Source organism: Siphateles boraxobius, unplaced genomic scaffold (assembly GCF_051911475.1).
Source record: "Siphateles boraxobius isolate OS27281-9 unplaced genomic scaffold, OSU_SipBor_1 9, whole genome shotgun sequence".
Taxonomy (NCBI): Eukaryota; Metazoa; Chordata; class Actinopteri; order Cypriniformes; family Leuciscidae; genus Siphateles; species Siphateles boraxobius.
In genome coordinates this window covers 7,525,758-7,543,459 of record NW_027509219.1, presented here as the reverse complement: position 1 = coordinate 7,543,459, position 17,702 = coordinate 7,525,758, and the positions used below count along the sequence as shown (strand labels likewise).

The following is a 17,702-nucleotide window of genomic DNA, read 5'->3' as shown; positions in this document are numbered from 1 at the left end:
GTACTAAATTTATTTCAAAGCATAATCGTAAAAGTTTAAATATGATTTTTTAAAAATGAAAAGATTGTTTAAATGAAATCTTTACAGTTTTAATACATTCATATCTTTTAGAAGATTACTGTAATGATTTTTGTTTAACGGTGACCTAAAGTATAATTGTTATTAATATAGCCATAATCATTTTTGTACTGTAACAGCATATTCTACCCCGTACACCTAAACACGACCATCACAGACAACTGCATTTTTACATTGTTTTTTACATACTGTTCTGCACTCTCACACACTAAGTTGGTTCCATAAAATCAAATAAAGTATATAACTCAATGTATAATGACAAATTTTTTTCAAACAATTTAACCTTAGTTTTAGCTAAATTAATATATATAAAATGATATATATAAATATAAAATATAAAAACTCCTTACATTTTCATAGAACTGAAGAAGTAGTAGAAACTAACAATAAAAAAAAAACAAATAGTTTAAGATGTCATAAACAAAAACCCTCCCAGATCCTTCAGGGATAAACTATAGGGTGAGATGAAGCTTCACACCCTCACAGAGACGAGAGGAGTCACAGGCCAGATGAGCCTCTGGGGTCACAATGCCCCAGCATATGCAAAGTTAGTCTGCTTTCCACTGTTTTATTCATATTAAACTCATTTAAAAGCATAATCTTAAAATTTTAAATGAGATCTTTTCAAATTAAAAGACCGTTAAAATCAAATCTGTAAAGTTTTATTAAAATCGTATCTTCTATTTATCTTCTACTTCTGTATGATATAAATGAATTTCATAAATTTAACCTAAGGTATTATTTTTTTACTAAACATTGTTTGTTCAAAAAATAAAATAATTTTTTTTATAAATCAAGAACTGTGCTTTGGCGTCTTAGATCTTATTTCAAACAGTATTTTTGTCCATGCGACATGAAACATGGTGTCACAATGTTTTTGTTGTTTTAAAAGAAATCCCAGGACTCTACATTGCTCTTATTTAGATTAAGTTGTATCATTTAGAAAATCACCACACATGTTCAGAGACGCGATGTGCCTCTGTGGTCCATGAGTAATAAGTAAAGTTTGTCTTGAGCGAATATTTAATTTTACTCGTCTTAATTCAAAGCATGATCTTACTTTTTCTACGGTAGCTATGATCTATTGTACGTATAAGATAATTTTTACTTGTCTTGTATCTCCCGAACTATCCTTATTCATTGTGGAAACACACAGGGTGAACCCCTTTACTGAGAGTATACTATCAGTTATCTACCCAAAATATATGTAGAATTTTAAAATGTTAGCCTTGTTGATGCGACAGGCCACATGAACAGACTTTGGAGAGAGATGATGATACTAAACCGGGAAGCATGCCCTTTGACCTCCTCGATTTTCTAGGCTTTTTGTCAAATACCCTACAACTTAGTCCTTAATGGTACGCTGTGTAGGAATTTCTCCCAGCTAGCGTTGATATTGTATTTTGCATTCAAACGCATAGTGCTCTCTAGCGTCTCGCTTTTTCAAATGCGTGTTGCACCTACGGTAGCCGTTATGTGCCAAGAAGCTATGACAACACGTCTTCCAATAGCACTTAATCGAGTTTAACTATACATGTTCTACTGTTATGCTGCCTATATAATGAATTACACAACCACGGAATGAAAAAGCTTGTAATTTAGACCGTAACATCGACTTACCTGTCGAGAAGAAAGCAGACAACTTATCCTTCATTAGCTCTATCCACCTGGGAAAAGCTATCCCCATATTTACCCTCGTTTTTAATTTGCCGGACACGTCCCCCCTTTAAATGAATTTGTATGCTTTATCACGGCTACGAGGATTGCATTAAGAAGTACTGAGTAGTGCAACCTTTCAAGCGCCTCTCACTGACCGCTTCAGATGGTTTCAGTCAGCCGGCTCTGAACGAAAAGGTTGGCTAGTTGAGCTAGGCTAGTGCTTTTTGTCCCTCTCTGCTATTATAGTTTTTCAAGATGGTGGAACGACATGGAGGCCTCCATGGACTTACCCGTATCATGTAAATAAAGATAAGAAATTCTTTGCTTACGAGGATAAGTCAGTTCGTTGGCAAAGGTAATTTTACACCAATGAGAAAATATTTATGAAGAAAGACATTGATTTTAGCTAATAAAATACTTTATAAAAAACTACCATAAGTTTAATTTCAGATGTGTAAATTACAAAACCCAATTTTTCAACCGAGTGAATCTACGCATGAGAGATCTTCAGAAGTCATAACTTCAAACCAAAAGATTAAAAACCAAAGATTAAGCTACATGACACTAGGTTCCAGCGTACCCCCCAAAATCAATACTGTTTTACACTTTTCAAAGTATAATCTAGCTTTAAAGTTAGAATAAAAAAGTTAAAATCATGCATATCTACATACGTGTTGTGTTCTGACACAAGGCCATTAGCTGATTCTTTTTGTTTTATAAATTTACTTTACTTATTTCTACAAATATCAGTCTGATATGTACTTAATACACGATGAAAGATAATCATGCTACCAATTACCTCTGACACAATGTTTTTTAAGAAAAGTAGTGTTTTAAAATGCAACTAAACCAGATGATTTTTCTTTTGACAAACCGACAGAAATGCATGTCGATTACTAAGTTTCAGGCATAGTGCAAACATGCAATGTTCGAGAAAGTGTAATCTTTGCGAGGTCTCACCCACAAACGCAAAACTGAGTGTTGGGTGATACGGGCATATGTAACAGGTAGCGCTATGTAGTGTACCGTAGCTACTCCGTTTCTGTGTGTATCATCTGTATATCAGGATACACGCTATGGACCAGAACTCTAAGTTCGTTACAGAGGGCAAAATGAGGTAAAACACATTAACACAAAAACCAGACAGACCAGGAAAATTACTTTTACCGAGATGGTTTCCTTTTACTTTGCAGGAAAATGTAAAATGAATGTAAAATAAAATGAAATAACAATAAACAATAAAATTGTATAAAACAATGGAATGGTCTCTTTCCCTTTAAGATATGTAGGTTTTGAGCTCCTTTGTGGTTACTTGATCTAATTAAATCTATTTGTATTATATTTATTTACTTTGGTATTTAAATCGTGTTCTTTTGTATATCAATTTGTTTTTAATAGACTTAAATTCAATTTTAGTTTTATGTAATTTCTCGTGTTCTAATTTATTATAGTTTTTTGGAGCTTTGTTTCTTATTAATTTGGCTGAATTAGAACCTTTAACCCAGAATAGAAAATACAATTCACATAACAGATTACTTCCAAGAAAAATAACAATTCAACTGAAAATAATACAAAACTTAACAGCAATTCACTGTAGATAAACAGTTCTCAGTCCATGGAACAATTGTATATGCAAACACAATTAGTCCTTTGAATCCAACGATGAAATCAACAAATATGAAAGTCTCTTGGTATGGTGTAGTGCAAAAATGTCTGTAGTGCAACAATCAGTTCTGTATGATACTCAGTGTTGAGGTAATTGCTGAGAAATACCACTAAGGATGAATTCCACTTGTGACATCAGATAAGGCACGGATCACTCGATGAATCACAGGATTTCTTGTCTCTTTTAGGACTTTTCAGCTGGGAGGCTCGCCATCTCAGGATCACAGCTTTTTTCCGAATCTCAAAAAAATCTGACCTGTTTATACAAACAGTGCCATAAACATCATAGGCCATTAGTATGACTTTTAAACTCAATATATCTTTCATATATTAACTCAACTAGGTGAAAAATACTATTTGAGCACTTTTGTTACTCAATGCATTACAAATCACTTTCATAAATGATATTACCCTGCTTATTTGAGAAGCACCTGGCTGCAGCCTGCAGATTTGGGCGGGGGTGCACCTGGGGTGGGGCTGCACGTGCAGCCCCGCCCACAATGCTTCTCATTGGTTAGTTGCAAAGTGGTGACGTAGAACGAGGCGGGGCCGCACCTGGGGTGGGGCTGCACATCTCTGCCCATAGACATCATATGATGTCTATAGGCTTGTTCGACTTGAACCGGCGCTGCACAGACCGATCGGTTTATGACATCAAAGTACCGCGAGAGCGATTAGAGAGCAGACGGCTCCTTATGCTTTTGAATCGCTCTCGCGGTACTTTGATGTCATCAACCGATCGGTCTTTGCAGCGCCGGTTCAAGTCGAACAAGCCTTATGTCTCTACCCACCAACATCTCTTCTCATTGGTTAGTGGCGTGAACTCAACTCATGACGTCGGATCTATCATGGTTTCATTTCCGCTGTTCATCGCTGCATGGTGAGTACAGGCAAGCTACTCTTTTTTTGTTCTAATTTTATGTACAATTTTTAATTCTGATGTGGCGTTTAGTGTGATGTTAAAATGAAGTGGTGTAAAAATAAGATCGTGTAACTTTATTCACCATATCACACAAATAACTAGGGCAGTGTTTCCCAAAAGCATCGTAGGCGTGCGTGTGTGTGTGTGTGTGTGTGTGTGTGTGGTGTGTGTGTGTGTGTGTGTGTGTGTGTGTGTATGTGTGAATATGTGTGTGTGTGGTTTTGAAGGGATTAGGATAAAGTGTTAAAACAAGGCCCTTAAAAAGAAATACAGTGGCGAAACTGAACCAGGAGAAGAAAAATAGGATTTACTAGTAACACTAGGTTATATTATTATATACTTATATACTAAGTTATATTGTTGGACTTTTTTTTCTATGAATAAATTGATTAAATGTAAGCTATTTTGATATTACTGTTACTAATAAGTATACATTTATTTAATTGAACATTAAACTACATTCAATAGTAATACAAATTCAACAAAACTCCTTGAAAGTAGGGCTTGTTTTATATATTGCATACTGTTACTTATACTTTTGCTGCTATACAGTATATGCACTGTCCAATCCTTCTGCTGGAGGGCCACTGTCCTGTAGAGTTTAAATCCAACCCCAGTTAAACACACTTGAACCAGCCAATCAAGGTCTTACTAGACATACTAGAAGATTCCAGGCAGGAGTGTGGAGTCAAGCTGGAGCTAAACTCTGCAGGACAGTGGCCCTCCAGGAGAGACTTTGGACACCCCTGCACTAGAGTAATAAAATAATAAAACATTTAATGCTATTTCTGATGCTCTATACTTCTTTCTCTTTGCAGATCCTTGGCATTGTCATCCCCATTTATATTCCCTGTGTACCATTTTTGCTATTTACTTTATATTATTTTTGTTTTGCTGTGTAAATTATTCTCTTACTCTAATCCTCCATCTCTCTCACCTATTTTTTGTTGTTGTTTACTTTATAACCCAAAGGCTCTTTTAAGAGCCATTCCCCCCTGCAAAAATGCACACAACTGTGTTAAGCAAGGGGGAGTGTGAGCAGTATTTAAAAGACTGCAGTAGTAAGTGCCCATTCTGCCTGTACACCAGCATGCCACAGCTGATGTATTACCACATCAAAAATCATTTTCAGTGGGCAGTGCAACATCATGGTGAGTTTAACAGTCTTTTGCTTATGACACTTTATTTAGTTTAAGTATACTATAGTGCAGAACCAGCCAATAATGCACTGTGCATGCATGCTTCTGATTTCATTGCTTTTGAATTTGTAATATAATTTTAAATGAATTTGTAATTGAATTTTAAGGCTTAGGTAAACTTCATTTTCTGCATTCCGCACATTCACAGTTTGAGTGTGCAAACATCCAAAAGCATATTCCATTTACCATGGGTCTTTGTTGCTCAAATCACAAAAACATGTGCTTGCACGTGGATGGTGCTAATGACAGAAAATCTGTCTTGCGACTGTCCACCGTCCAGAGCAAAATGCAAACAAGTGAAGTTTAATTTCATCAAACCTTTTTTCCCCCCTCTTTCAGATTTCACCATTATAAAATGCAGTTTAAAATGTCGGGCAAAGTCCCATTTTCACTGCTGCTATTGTTCAGCAACTGTGATAACTAGGGGAAATTTGCTGAAGCACATTGCCAGCCATCCTTCACCACCAACCCGGCCTCAGTGCTCCTCCTCTGTCCCGCAGCCTCAGTGTTCCTCCTCTGTCCCGCAGCCTCAGTGCTCCTCCTCTGTCCCGCAGCCTCAGTGCTCCTCCTCTGTCCCGCAGCCTCAGTGCTCCTCCTCTGTCCCGCAGCCTCAGTGTTCCTCCTCTGCCCCGCAGCCTCAGTGCTCCTCCTCTGTCCCGCAGCCTCAGTGTTCCTCCTCTGTCCCGCAGCCTCAGTGCTCCTCCTCTGTCCCGCAGCCTCAGTGCTCCTCCTCTGTCCCGCAGCCTCAGTGCTCCTCCTCTGTCCCGCAGCCTCAGTGCTCCTCCTCTGTCCCGCAGCCTCAGTGCTCCTCCTCTGTCCCGCAGCCTCAGTGCTCCTCCTCTGTCCCGGAGCCTCAGTTCTCCTCCTCTGTCTCGCAGCCTCAGTGCTCCTCCTCTGTCCCGCAGCCTCAGTGTTCCTCCTCTGTCCCGCAGCCTCAGTGTTCCTCCTCTGTCCCGCAGCCTCAGTGTTCCTCCTCTGTCCCGCAGCCTCAGTGTTCCTCCTCTGCCCCGCAGCCTCAGTGTTCCTCCTCTGTCCCGCAGCCTCAGTGTTCCTCCTCTGTCCCGCAGCCTCAGTGTTCCTCCTCTGTCCCGCAGCCTCAGTGTTCCTCCTCTGTCCCGCAGCCTCAGTGTTCCTCCTCTGTCCCGCAGCCTCAGTGTTCCTCCTCTCTCCAGCTGCCTCAGTCACCTGCCATCCTCCCAAAATGCTCAGTAAAGAGGACTGTAACTTGCAGCCAATGTGATTTGACCTTGCTTGCCAAAAATCTACGAACTCACATTAGAAGACATCACACTGAAAAGGAAAATGCAATTACTCCTGAGAGGCACTTTCAATCTCAGTGCATTGATGAAAAAATTGGAATATTTGCCATTGAAAAGGCTTTTCACGGTCAAGCAACACCCATACATGTAATAAAAAATACTTGGGGCCCAAACTATCGCTCAGCATGTGAACTTGACCAGTGTATTTTGAATTCAGAGTTTGCCCATAACACTGGGATACTGCCTTTTGAGTGTTGCCATGTCAAATCACTGTCTTTTTGTAAACAAGTTTTCAACCTCAATGATGCACTGACAGAGAACAGTCTCTCTCAGCTGGTGCTGCAGAAGTGGTTTGGTGAGGCAAGAAAAGCCCAGCTGTTAAAGTTGCAGCAAGAGGCAAATACTGCAGAGACACCTTTGTCTTTTCATGTCACTGTTGGAGGTCCATCAACAAAGCATTTCATTTCTGTATTTGAACCAACAGTGTCCTATTACAGCAGGATGGGAAGAGTTATGGTGGCTTATGATAAAAAGAAAAATAACTGGCATTGTCCTTGTGCCCGACCTCGCCAATCATGCATTCACAAGGCTACAGCAAAGTGGCATCTTTTCCAGATGATACCACAACTCTTCAAGAGGGTCAAGAGTTCAGAGGAGGTTTTCAACACTGCTCATACATGTAATGATGATGCCAGCGGTCAAGATCTTTCATATCCCCCCAACTCTACCACTATTAAAAGGATGATGAAATATATGCTGGAAAATAAGAAGATTCCAGTGGAAATTCCACAGACCATTATGCAAAAGTCAAAACATGGAAAGGCTTTTAATAATTTCCCAAAACATCTTGTGCCTGAGGAAGTTGAATGCGGAATATGCAAGGGAGTTTTGAGTGAGCCAATGATGATAACTTGCCGGGCAAAGATCGTTACATTCAATGGAGTGATTCAGGGTATGACATTTGTTTAATTCATATTGCTTTGATCAATATTTTTTATGTTGTTGCTTTGATAGATATTTATTTGTCAGTAAATAGTCTTTGCTTTCTCAGGTGTATCTACTTACTACAAGCTGTGCCATAAATGCAACCTCACATACAGATACCAAGAATGGAGTGACGGTTTGCACAACTTCAACGATAATGTAATCGTCTCGTTACATTTGTGTGTGGTTTTGCGAAACTCTCTACAGGTACAATATTAGAAAATAATACCTGCTATTTTACTTGTGACTAGCAGGACTCTTTAACTTTTTTTTTAAACACTTGTAGTATTATTATTGCTAATGACTCAGATAGGACATACATTTGATATTCACTAGGGCTTTAAATGACTAGAACGTCTTTTATAAGTTGAGGGCTCTTATTTTTATTTTATTTTAACCATTTCCCCTCCTTTTTGTTGTCCTTCCAGAATCACACAGCTGTAGGTAGGGTTGTGCAGACAATTGAAGCCACAGAGGGAGAGTCCTTGCCCAAAGGTGACCTAATCATGCAGGCGTATCTTCACTTTGAATCCTTATGTGATCTGGACTACATTTACTCCTGTGTGTCCTGTGGATACAATCCATCTACTGTGATTATGGACCTTCATAAAAAAGGAGTGTTCAGCATCCCAGGTAAGTAAAGTTATTGTAGTTGCATTGGTTCCTATCATAGATTTATGTTTCGGTTTAAATAAATAATTCACATATTTGGCTTTGAATTAAGTTTCTTTATATCAAAGTGAGTGAAATTCAGTCTCCACCTGCGACCTATGATGGTCATGTTGACATAGAAGAATTTTGGGATGCAGTGGCAATGGACATGATAAGCAGAGGGTTTTACCCAAGTAAGTTTCTTATTTGTCTCTCACATAGGGCTGCATGATATTGTGATATGGTTTAGTGTGATTAATTTATTAATTTATTAAATTATTTAAATTATTTGGAATTATATTATGGAAATATTTCCATATAACAATGCAATATTTGCAACAATTTTCCAAATTTCCAAATATACAAAAATTTTCACATGAGGATGCATTTACTGGAGAAGCAAAATCACTTGTTTTCTCTTTGAAATAAGTTATTTTTTCTTATCCCACTGCCAAATATTTAGCTTGTTTTAATCATAAACGCACTTAATTTTGGAATTAGTTTTAGAAAACAAGACTTGCTGTTTTGCTTTTCTACCAAATGCGTTTGAATGTAAGATTTATTTTAATATTTAAACTGGAAAACAAGATAAAAAAATACTATATATTATATATACAGAAAAACTAAATATTGCACTTTCGTTTTTTTCCAATATCATGCATTGCTAGTCTCATTTTGTATGGTTTGCGTGTTGCAATAAATAGCTGTATTTTTCTCAAGGTGGCAAAGAAAACCCATTTACAGTTTCACCTAGTTACCACAACTGGTCCCCATGGATAGGTCCAAAAACAAGGGAATCGGCCATGGTATTAAACACAGAGAGTGCAAAGGTTAAGTCCTCAAATGATGGAAGTGACATTGATGTGCCTTTTACTGAGGAAAGACTTGGTGATGAGCTGCTCCACCTCAAGGTAAATAGTTGTTTAAATTGTTCAGAAGGGTTTTACCACATTAAGCTATTATTACACTGTTGGCTGCATAGCACAGTGGTATGTATAGGGTCTCTTCATAAATATTATAATTTTATAGTAATTTATTTTTGCTGAACCTAATCACAAATTTGCATATTTGATCAGGTTTTCGATTTGAAAAAGCTGTGTCGACAGTGTGGGGTCGATGATGTTGGATCCAAAATGGATCTCATTCTCAGGCTTCGTAATAAAATGTCAAACAGAGTGACTTACAACAAGGTGTTTGAACAGGTGTGGGGTGCTTCTGGTGAGTGATGTTTTTTGTTACTCAATGAAGTTAACAATACAGTACTACAAACATTAATGAAATATGATATGACAAACTGCCTAAAGCAGCAATTACTCGTACCTATATCATTTCATATGTGTTATTGGAATGGTTTCACTGATCTTTCAGAAAATGTAGTTTTCATTCAATTGTTTTGTATGCTTTTAGGTGGCCTGGGTGTAATAATGTGTCCTTGTGGTGTTGTGTACTCTATTAAATTTAACTTGAGAGCAGAGAGTCCCCGTGACTTTGCAGACCTTCTCTTGTCTTGGAAACACTTTCCAAATATCACAATTTACGATTACCCTAGAGGATTAGTGGCACACACTAATAATCGAAAACCACTTCACCCACCTTTCCATCCCTTTGAGGGCAGAGTACAAGACCCCTCCTCTGAAAACATACAAAAAGCAAAAGAAGGAAAGCTAAAGGTTCATCTTCCCTGGTTGACTCACAAGAAAAAACCTATGGATCCTGACTGCCACCCATTGACAGCGTCCTCAGAGCACTATTGCCTGTGTGATGTTTTCCACCAAAGCAATAGTAAAGACAAGAGAGATGTGCTGCGCACTATTGGTCTTGTACCAGAGCTGGCTGGAAAGATCAATAGTCAGTGTGCCGAGCAGCTGTTTTCTGAAGTAAAGAGAAACAATTACTTCATGAATATGATAAGACCTTCTGCACACATTTTTCTTGCTCGAAACATCCTTCACCACCGGAATCTCACACGGAACAGGAAGAAGTTGGAACAATTCAAGAAATTGTTCAGTGGCAGTCCTAATTTGCAATTAGACTCCAATGGAAAGGTCATACTTGGTAATGTATAAATATTCTATTAATGTGCTGCATGTGAATAGGTCATTCCAGTCAATTAATTGTACTAACTATATCTTTATAACACCTGAGTAGGAGCAGAACCAGAACCAAATGTGGGACCAAATTATTCAAAGACAACCCAAACTTTGAATACAACTCTGAATGAGAAGGAAATGCATACAGGTTGAGGTTGTTCTTTAACTCATTGAAGATTTGCTAACATTTTAAGTGAATTATTATTTTTTTTTTTTATCTTTTACTTATGTACAGCTGTCCAGTCGCAGTGTGACCCTAAACTTTGTCGAAGTCCTGTGGTAACAAGCCTGAACATTGTTAAATCAAGCAAAACATTTTGGGGGACCATGTCAAATGAGGGGCAACAGCAGTTGGTAAGTGATTTTCAAGGATTTTATCTTTACAAAATACTGTTCATCAGCCTGAGCATTTATGTATTTATCTGAATGTTAGATAAACAATGCTTTGGATGTCAGAAAGTGCAAAGATGAGCTATTGGCAACTGTATACAACACAACGCTAAACCGATCAGACCTGTGCTGCCTGGGACTGGAAAGAGACGTTGAGGGAACGGTACACAGTTCAAAGACATTATATTTTAATATAGCAATTAATGGTGAAAGTTGTTTATATTGAGTTTCTATATTTTATTTAAACGCAGATTCTCAACTGTTGCCTGAAAGTGGTAGAGACCATAGCAAAATCACAGGTGAAATAGTCAAAATAATATTTTGTGCTCAATTTACTTTAGCTGCTTAAAGGGATAGTTTACCCAAAAATGAAAATTGTCATCATTTGAGTTTATTTCTTCTGTTGAACACAAAAGATGATGACGACTGTTAACCAAAGAGTTGCTGGTCCCCATTGTCTTCCATTGTATTGTAAAAAAATATATATATATGGAAGTATGTACAGGTATAATCATACACCAAAATTTAAATTTATTGGTGAACTATACATTTAAGCAGCCCCTTAGCAGAAATATACATACTTTTGTTGATGTGCTTACAGCGGTCAGAATGTTAATACTCCCAGATGTTGTATTTAAAATTCTCAATTTTGCCTTAAATTAAAGTATGTTCAATTTTCCATACAGAATGTGAATGTTTTTTCGGCCAGTTCACATCAAATTGAAACATGGCCAAACAGGACTCTTGAAGAGCAACTTCTACACCTGCCTGTATGTATTATAGTCAGTTCTGTTTAATATGAAACCCAGTCAAAGTTTCTAAATTTCAGTGATGACCAATATTATTTGTTTTCAAGCTGGATGAAAACATCGACTGGTTTATCTTCCCAACATGGATACCAGGGCATTGGATGGTTTGTGTAAGTCATTCTGAATCTGTAGTGTTTACCTGGGATAACTTATGTCTGCATAATTTTTAGATACTATTTGATATATTAACTGCAATTGTCTTTCGGTATATATATTGTGACATATCAACAGATTATGAAGCCTGGAGAGCATGACATTTTTTTCCTTGATCCTCTGCACGGCAAAACATTCAATAAGGAAGAATACATGCTCATCTACAGGTTTTTTAGTGCACTATTCGGAGTTCAGACATTGTGGTCGTTCCTCCTAACCACATTTTTGATATGATTGTGGTCGTTCTTAACCACTTTTTGATAAGATTGTGGTCGTTCTTAACCACATTTGAATAAAATTGTGGCCATTAACATTAAAGGTTTTTATGTGACTTGTTCATCTGACTTAGGATCTAATTTTTTTACAGATCACTTTTTTTGTAAAGTGTCAATGAAAATGATCATATAATACTCATGCCAAGTTCTGGTTCTGCCTCACATTTCAGTTCTCTTGTATTGTTTTGTTTGATGCTGTGCAGTAACTGTTTTGTCTTTGTCATCACAGAAACATTGCACAAATCATGTCTCCTGGGCCTTGGCATGAATACTGTGTCGATGATATTACGGTACCAATATTCATTTAAATAAATAACTGTAAAAGCATTGGAAATTGTTTTATTTTTTCAAGGTGGATTGACTCTGTGCATGGCAACATTAACAGGGCCTTCCACGACAACATCAAAGCAACAGCTGTGGTGTCTTTGTCCTAATGGTAAGTTTATAAAGCTGATGTGTTGCTTACTATGTGTTTATCCAGTATATGTATCTGAGCAAATTTATTTGTAATGTTTACCATTTCAGTATTCACTGAGCTTTGTGACAGCAGGGGCTTTTGATTTTACAGAGGTAAGTGAAAAATGCAATGGAAACCCCCCATGTTATTAACCTAACTGATTATTTATTTTTAACTTAGCCTGACATGCCTTGCATCAGGAGGTGGTGGTGTCTGCTGCTTTTGGAGAATTTCCCCTTGAGGTTTGTTTTCTTCCTTTTTTTGAATCCACATTTGAACTTGCACTCTAATTTTTGCTGTTCTGTCACACTATACGTACTGTTCATTGAAGTTTCAATTACCAAATGCTTAAATTTAGCAGTTTAAAATAAATAATTGTTTTTAACCATAGATTGCTAATAAATTCATTACATGTATCAATCTAAACAAGTGGATTTCAATTATGGTCCTGGGGATGTCATTAAGAACAAACTGTCTAAAATTGTTTAAATTGAACAAAATGTTTAAAAATTTTAACATTTAAAGGTCAGACGCTGAAAGAAAGCAACTCCGGAAAAAGAGGAGAGTAGAGAGAGCAGGTATTGGTTCCCACCTTAAATCTTGAACCGTAAATAACAGGGATTTGAAAATGATGCTACTCTTGTTCTTACCCTCCAATTTAGAGGTGATGGAAACCCCCCTGCCCATTGATTCTTTGACCAAGGTAAGCGCAGTATAAACTCCTGTCAATCTATCAGTTACCCTTTTTAATAAGTCATATTTAAATTTACATTTTGGACTGACTGTTGGCTACTTTGAACAGATGCCACCTGACATCCTGTGGCGGATCCTGATGGGAGTCGTCACAGATGACGGCGATGTGGCTTTCTGGAGACTTTCACTGACATGTAAGGTTTTCAGGGACGTTGTCAGCGATCCCAAATTCAGAGAAGAGGCCCACTTTGTATGGCTGGACAGTAAGTTTTTTTAAACCTAAGTTGTGAGTACTGTAAAAGGTACTTGAGAAAGTCTGTCCGTCCATCTATTTCTGTCTGTCTGTGGAATCTATCCATCTATCTGTCTGTTCTTCCTATCTATCTGTCTGTCTGTCTGTTCTTCCTATCTATCTATCTGTCTGTCTGTTCTTCCTATCTATCTATCTGTCTGTTCTTCCTATCTATCTATCTGTCTGTTCTTCCTATCTATCTATCTGTCTGTTCTTCCTATCTATCTATCTGTCTGTCTGTCTGTTCTTCCTATCTATCTGTCTGTCTGTTCTTCCTATCTATCTATCTATCTGTTCTTCCTATCTGTCTGTTCTTCCTATCTATCTGTCTATCTGTTCTTCCTATCTATCTATCTGTTCTTCCTATCTGTCTGTCTGTCTGTTCTTCCTATCTATCTGTTCTTCCTTTCTGTCTGTCTGTTCTTCCTATCTATCTATCTGTTCTTCCTATCTATCTATCTGTTCTTCCTATCTATCTGTCTGTCTGTTCTTCCTATCTATCTATCTGTCTGTCTGTCTGTTCTTCCTATCTATCTGTCTATCTATCTGTCTGTTCTTTCTATCTATCTATCTATCTATCTATCTATCTATCTATCTGTTCTTCCTATCTGTCTGTCTGTCTGTTCTTCCTATCTATCTATCTATCTGTCTGTCTGTTCTTCCTATCTGCCTATCTGTCTGTCTGTTCTATCTGTCTGTCTCTATCTATCTGTCTGTCTGTCTGTCTGTCTGTCTGATAAACTGTATTGCCTTCAAAACTTTCAGCTTAAACTATTTTGATCTTCAAACTGAAAACCTTCAAACTTCAAGCTTTCAAACTTTTAGGATAGGCTTTCTCAAGGCAAATTAAAGTTTGTTGACAAACCTTTTTTTTAAACAAAGTAAGTCTCTTAGGTACTTTACAGACAAAGCCAATAACACTCAAGCATATCTTGTCTAACATTTTCCTATAATATGTTTAAAATGTATAAAAAAGAAATTCCTTGTATGACTCTGTACTATGTTAATGCCTTTCTTCAAAATGATTCAATATTGTTTGTTCTGTATTTTATCTAAATTAGGTGTTGTGAACTGGAGTGCCTTTTCCAGAGAATATAGGCAAGAGTTCCGGGTGCCGTACTCGTTGACTCTGTGCTTGCACTGCACTGAAGTATACAAGGACTGCCCACCTGGGTATGTTGGTGATGGCAGAAGAGGAGTCCTGCGTGCATTTTATTCTGAGAAGGAAGTTGAGGGCTATTGCTCGGTTGATTGTTTTTTCAATGATGGAGGGGAATTTCAGGCTGAGTAGATTGTGAGTGTACGTGTGAGTGTACGTGTGAGTACGTGTGTGTGTGTGTGTGTGTGTGTGTGTGTGTGTACGTGTGAGTACGAGTGTACGTGTGTGTGTGAGTGTACGTGTGAGTGTACGTCTGTGTGTGAGTGTACGTCTGTGTGTGAGTGTACGTGCACCTGTGAGTGTACGTGCACCTGTGAGTGTACGTGCACCTGTGAGTGTACGTGCACCTGTGAGTGTGCGTACGTGCACCTGTGAGCGTGCGTACGTGCGTGAGCGTGCGTACGTGCGTGAGTGTACGTGTGCGTGCGTGTGTGTGTGTGTGTATGTACGTACGTGTGTGTACGTACGTGTGTGTACGTACGTGTGTGTACGTACGTGTGTGTGTACGTACGTGTGTGTGTACGTACGTGTGTGTGTGTATGTACGTGTGTGTGTGTACGTACGTGTGTGTGTGTACGTACGTACGTGTGTGTACGTACGTACGTGTGTGTACGTACGTACGTGTGTGTACGTACGTACGTGTGTGTGTACGTACGTACGTGTGTGTGTGTACGTACGTGTGTGTACGTACGTGTGTGTACGTACGTGTGTGTACGTACGTACGTGTGTCTGTGTGTACGTGTTTTCCCTTTGAGTGTGTACGTACTTGTGTGTGTGTATGGTTGATGTACGTGATTATCTGTATGTGTGCATATCTCTTTACACAATTATTCTTGTTTTGAAATAAAAGTTATCACTGGTATGAGTTTGGTTTTTTGAGTTGGCATGCATAATATGGGATACAGAGATTGACAATGTTTAAAGATTGTTTAACTACAAACTACTTTACTGGCATAAATGCACAAAAATAAACAAGAACTATTACAGAGGAATGATTAAAATAAGAAATATAAGGTGCCATTAATGTTTACAGTAATTTTGTAATTTACATAGTGAAGTGCAACAGAATGTGAAAAACTTTTAAAATACTGCACAGATATTACACAATATATACTCTGTGATTCCTTATAAGTTTACCTTAGATCAGGCATAGTTATGACTATGGATTTGTGCTCTACTCCTTTTTGCTACTTTCATTATTACTTTAGAGTTTAATACCTTAAACCAGTATCATTTTATTAAAGTATTATTTCAAATTTGCGCATGCGTTTTGAAGACGCGTGACGTCAATCAACGCAAAATAGCGATTGAGTTTTCAAAGACCGCATTGTTTTCAACAGTATTTCCTGTTTACCGTGGCGTCGACGTCATTACTGTGCCACTAACCAATGAGAAGCGTTATGGGTGCAGCCCCGCCCCAGGTGCGGCCCCGCCTCGATCGACGTCATCACTTTGCCACTAACCAATGAGAAGCGTTATGGGTGGGGCTGCACGTGCAGCCCCGCCCCAGATGCAGCCCCACCCCGATCTGCAGGCTGCAGCCAGGTGTACTTGGCTTATTTAGCATTTGTGAGGTCTTCAGAAATACAATACATACAGTTACAACACATTACACATACCATCTGAACAATAAATGCATATAAACCCATATAAAACACTTCAGAACGTGAATATAACCCATTAACACTTCATTTCAGAGAATTGAATATTATATTATCATGAAACTCACCAAATCCGGGGATTTCAATACACAATTAATCAGTCACATCGGATTCTACAGGGCTCGCAATCGGCTATCATCCACTCCAAAATCAATCATTTATCACACTAGAATGACCCAAATAAGATTATTTTAAGGGTTACAACATCATACAACTTAGTATTTATGTATATTAAACAAGGATGAATGTTATATTTGCCTTTTGATCCACTTTGATTTCACTCGCGATCTGTGAAGCTCGTGCTCTCTGCAATTATGCGTCTCGTTTCAGTGACGTCATATACAGCGCCTGTCTAATGACAAACGTCACGCTTTAATTATTCAAGTTAATTTAATTATTTTAATGTTCATGGCACAGCAGAATGACTTTGGCAACACATTATGTTACTTATTTAAGCATTTTGAGTGACAATATAATTATTACAAATTATATTTATTTTTCTGATCAGCTCAATTTTGACCTGGGTTACACCCTCCCCTCTTAAGTCTATGCAAGTCCCTTTGCATGGCTGTAACCTAAGTATTAGGGTTTGGAGTGTCTAATTGATCTGGGTTGTTCTGCAAGTGACTCGACAAAGGCAGTGTTCAAACCCTGAAGCAAGGATTGAATTATGGATATCATTGGGTTTCCCAACTCTGGGTAAGTCAATCTTTTTGACTTCTGCTTTACTCTTCTAGACTTTCTTAGATGACTTTCATCCTCACTTTCATCTTGATCTGTTGCTTCCTCAGATTCAGCTGACTCCAGTCTGCTTCTCTGCAATGGAACATCAGGTACAGTTTCCTCAATTTGCACAGCATGCGTGTCATCGTCTTTTCCCTTTTTGTTTCCACCAGGTACATCTAGTGTCTGCTGTTCTACTTGAGGTGAGTGGTTTCTTTCTTTCAAGTTTTCCCTCACAGGTTCTGCATGACCGGATGAAGATTCAGCTTCGGGTAAGTACTGTGTATCAGCTGAGGTTTCGGTACCAGGTAAGTACTCTGCTTCAGGCGGAATCATCGTCTCGGAATCATCATTTGGGACTGATGGTATGTCAGGTGAGATTTCGTTTGCAGGATTAGAGTTAAGAGGAGCCTCTACATGCTTCCTTATGACATTGTATTCCCGGATGAACCTTTCTGAGGTAATAGCTGGCACTTCAGAGATCTGGGGTACATAGTCATCCTCATCAGAACTTTGGTAGTTCTCAGAACATTCCTCAGCTTCCTCATCTCTGCTTTGTCTGGTTACCCGTTTTTTCAGAGGT

At 38.2% G+C, this 17,702-nt stretch overlaps 1 protein-coding gene across 8 annotated transcripts; it reads left to right on the top strand.

Annotated features, from left to right (window-relative positions):
• Nucleotides 1-3,953: 3,953 nt before the first annotated feature.
• LOC143732989 (uncharacterized) lies at nucleotides 3,954-15,597 on the top strand. Of its 8 annotated transcripts, none has more exons than XM_077224496.1 (23): nucleotides 3,965-4,282; nucleotides 5,143-5,475; nucleotides 7,267-7,734; nucleotides 7,834-7,973; nucleotides 8,195-8,399; nucleotides 8,507-8,611; nucleotides 9,138-9,328; nucleotides 9,494-9,635; nucleotides 9,825-10,472; nucleotides 10,566-10,655; nucleotides 10,743-10,861; nucleotides 10,941-11,060; nucleotides 11,149-11,196; nucleotides 11,584-11,667; nucleotides 11,754-11,816; nucleotides 12,364-12,424; nucleotides 12,520-12,570; nucleotides 12,660-12,704; nucleotides 12,772-12,833; nucleotides 13,117-13,169; nucleotides 13,254-13,294; nucleotides 13,394-13,547; nucleotides 14,638-15,597. In XM_077224496.1, the coding sequence occupies exons 14-23, from the start codon at nucleotides 11,591-11,593 to the stop codon at nucleotides 14,865-14,867; spliced, it is 837 nt and encodes a 278-aa protein (XP_077080611.1). In that variant the 5' UTR covers nucleotides 3,965-4,282; nucleotides 5,143-5,475; nucleotides 7,267-7,734; nucleotides 7,834-7,973; nucleotides 8,195-8,399; nucleotides 8,507-8,611; nucleotides 9,138-9,328; nucleotides 9,494-9,635; nucleotides 9,825-10,472; nucleotides 10,566-10,655; nucleotides 10,743-10,861; nucleotides 10,941-11,060; nucleotides 11,149-11,196; nucleotides 11,584-11,590; the 3' UTR covers nucleotides 14,868-15,597. The 8 variants fall into 8 exon arrangements, with proteins under 8 accessions (XP_077080609.1, XP_077080611.1, XP_077080610.1 ...); XM_077224495.1 differs by having other exon boundaries at nucleotides 8,491-8,611; XM_077224492.1 differs by having other exon boundaries at nucleotides 3,971-4,282; nucleotides 8,558-8,611.
• The last annotated feature ends 2,105 nt before the right edge of the window (nucleotides 15,598-17,702 follow it).

What these genes read in the sequence shown, in the direction of transcription:
- LOC143732989 (XM_077224490.1), top strand. Translation starts at nt 5,328, where the DNA reads ATGCACACAACTGTGTTAAGCAAGGGGGAGTGTGAGCAGTATTTAAAA. An exon ending in GTGGGCAGTGCAACATCATG is followed by an intron (nt 5,476 to 7,266) that starts GTGAGTTTAACA and finishes TTGAACCAACAG; the next exon opens with TGTCCTATTACAGCAGGATG. An exon ending in ATTCAATGGAGTGATTCAGG is followed by an intron (nt 7,735 to 7,833) that starts GTATGACATTTG and finishes TTGCTTTCTCAG; the next exon opens with GTGTATCTACTTACTACAAG.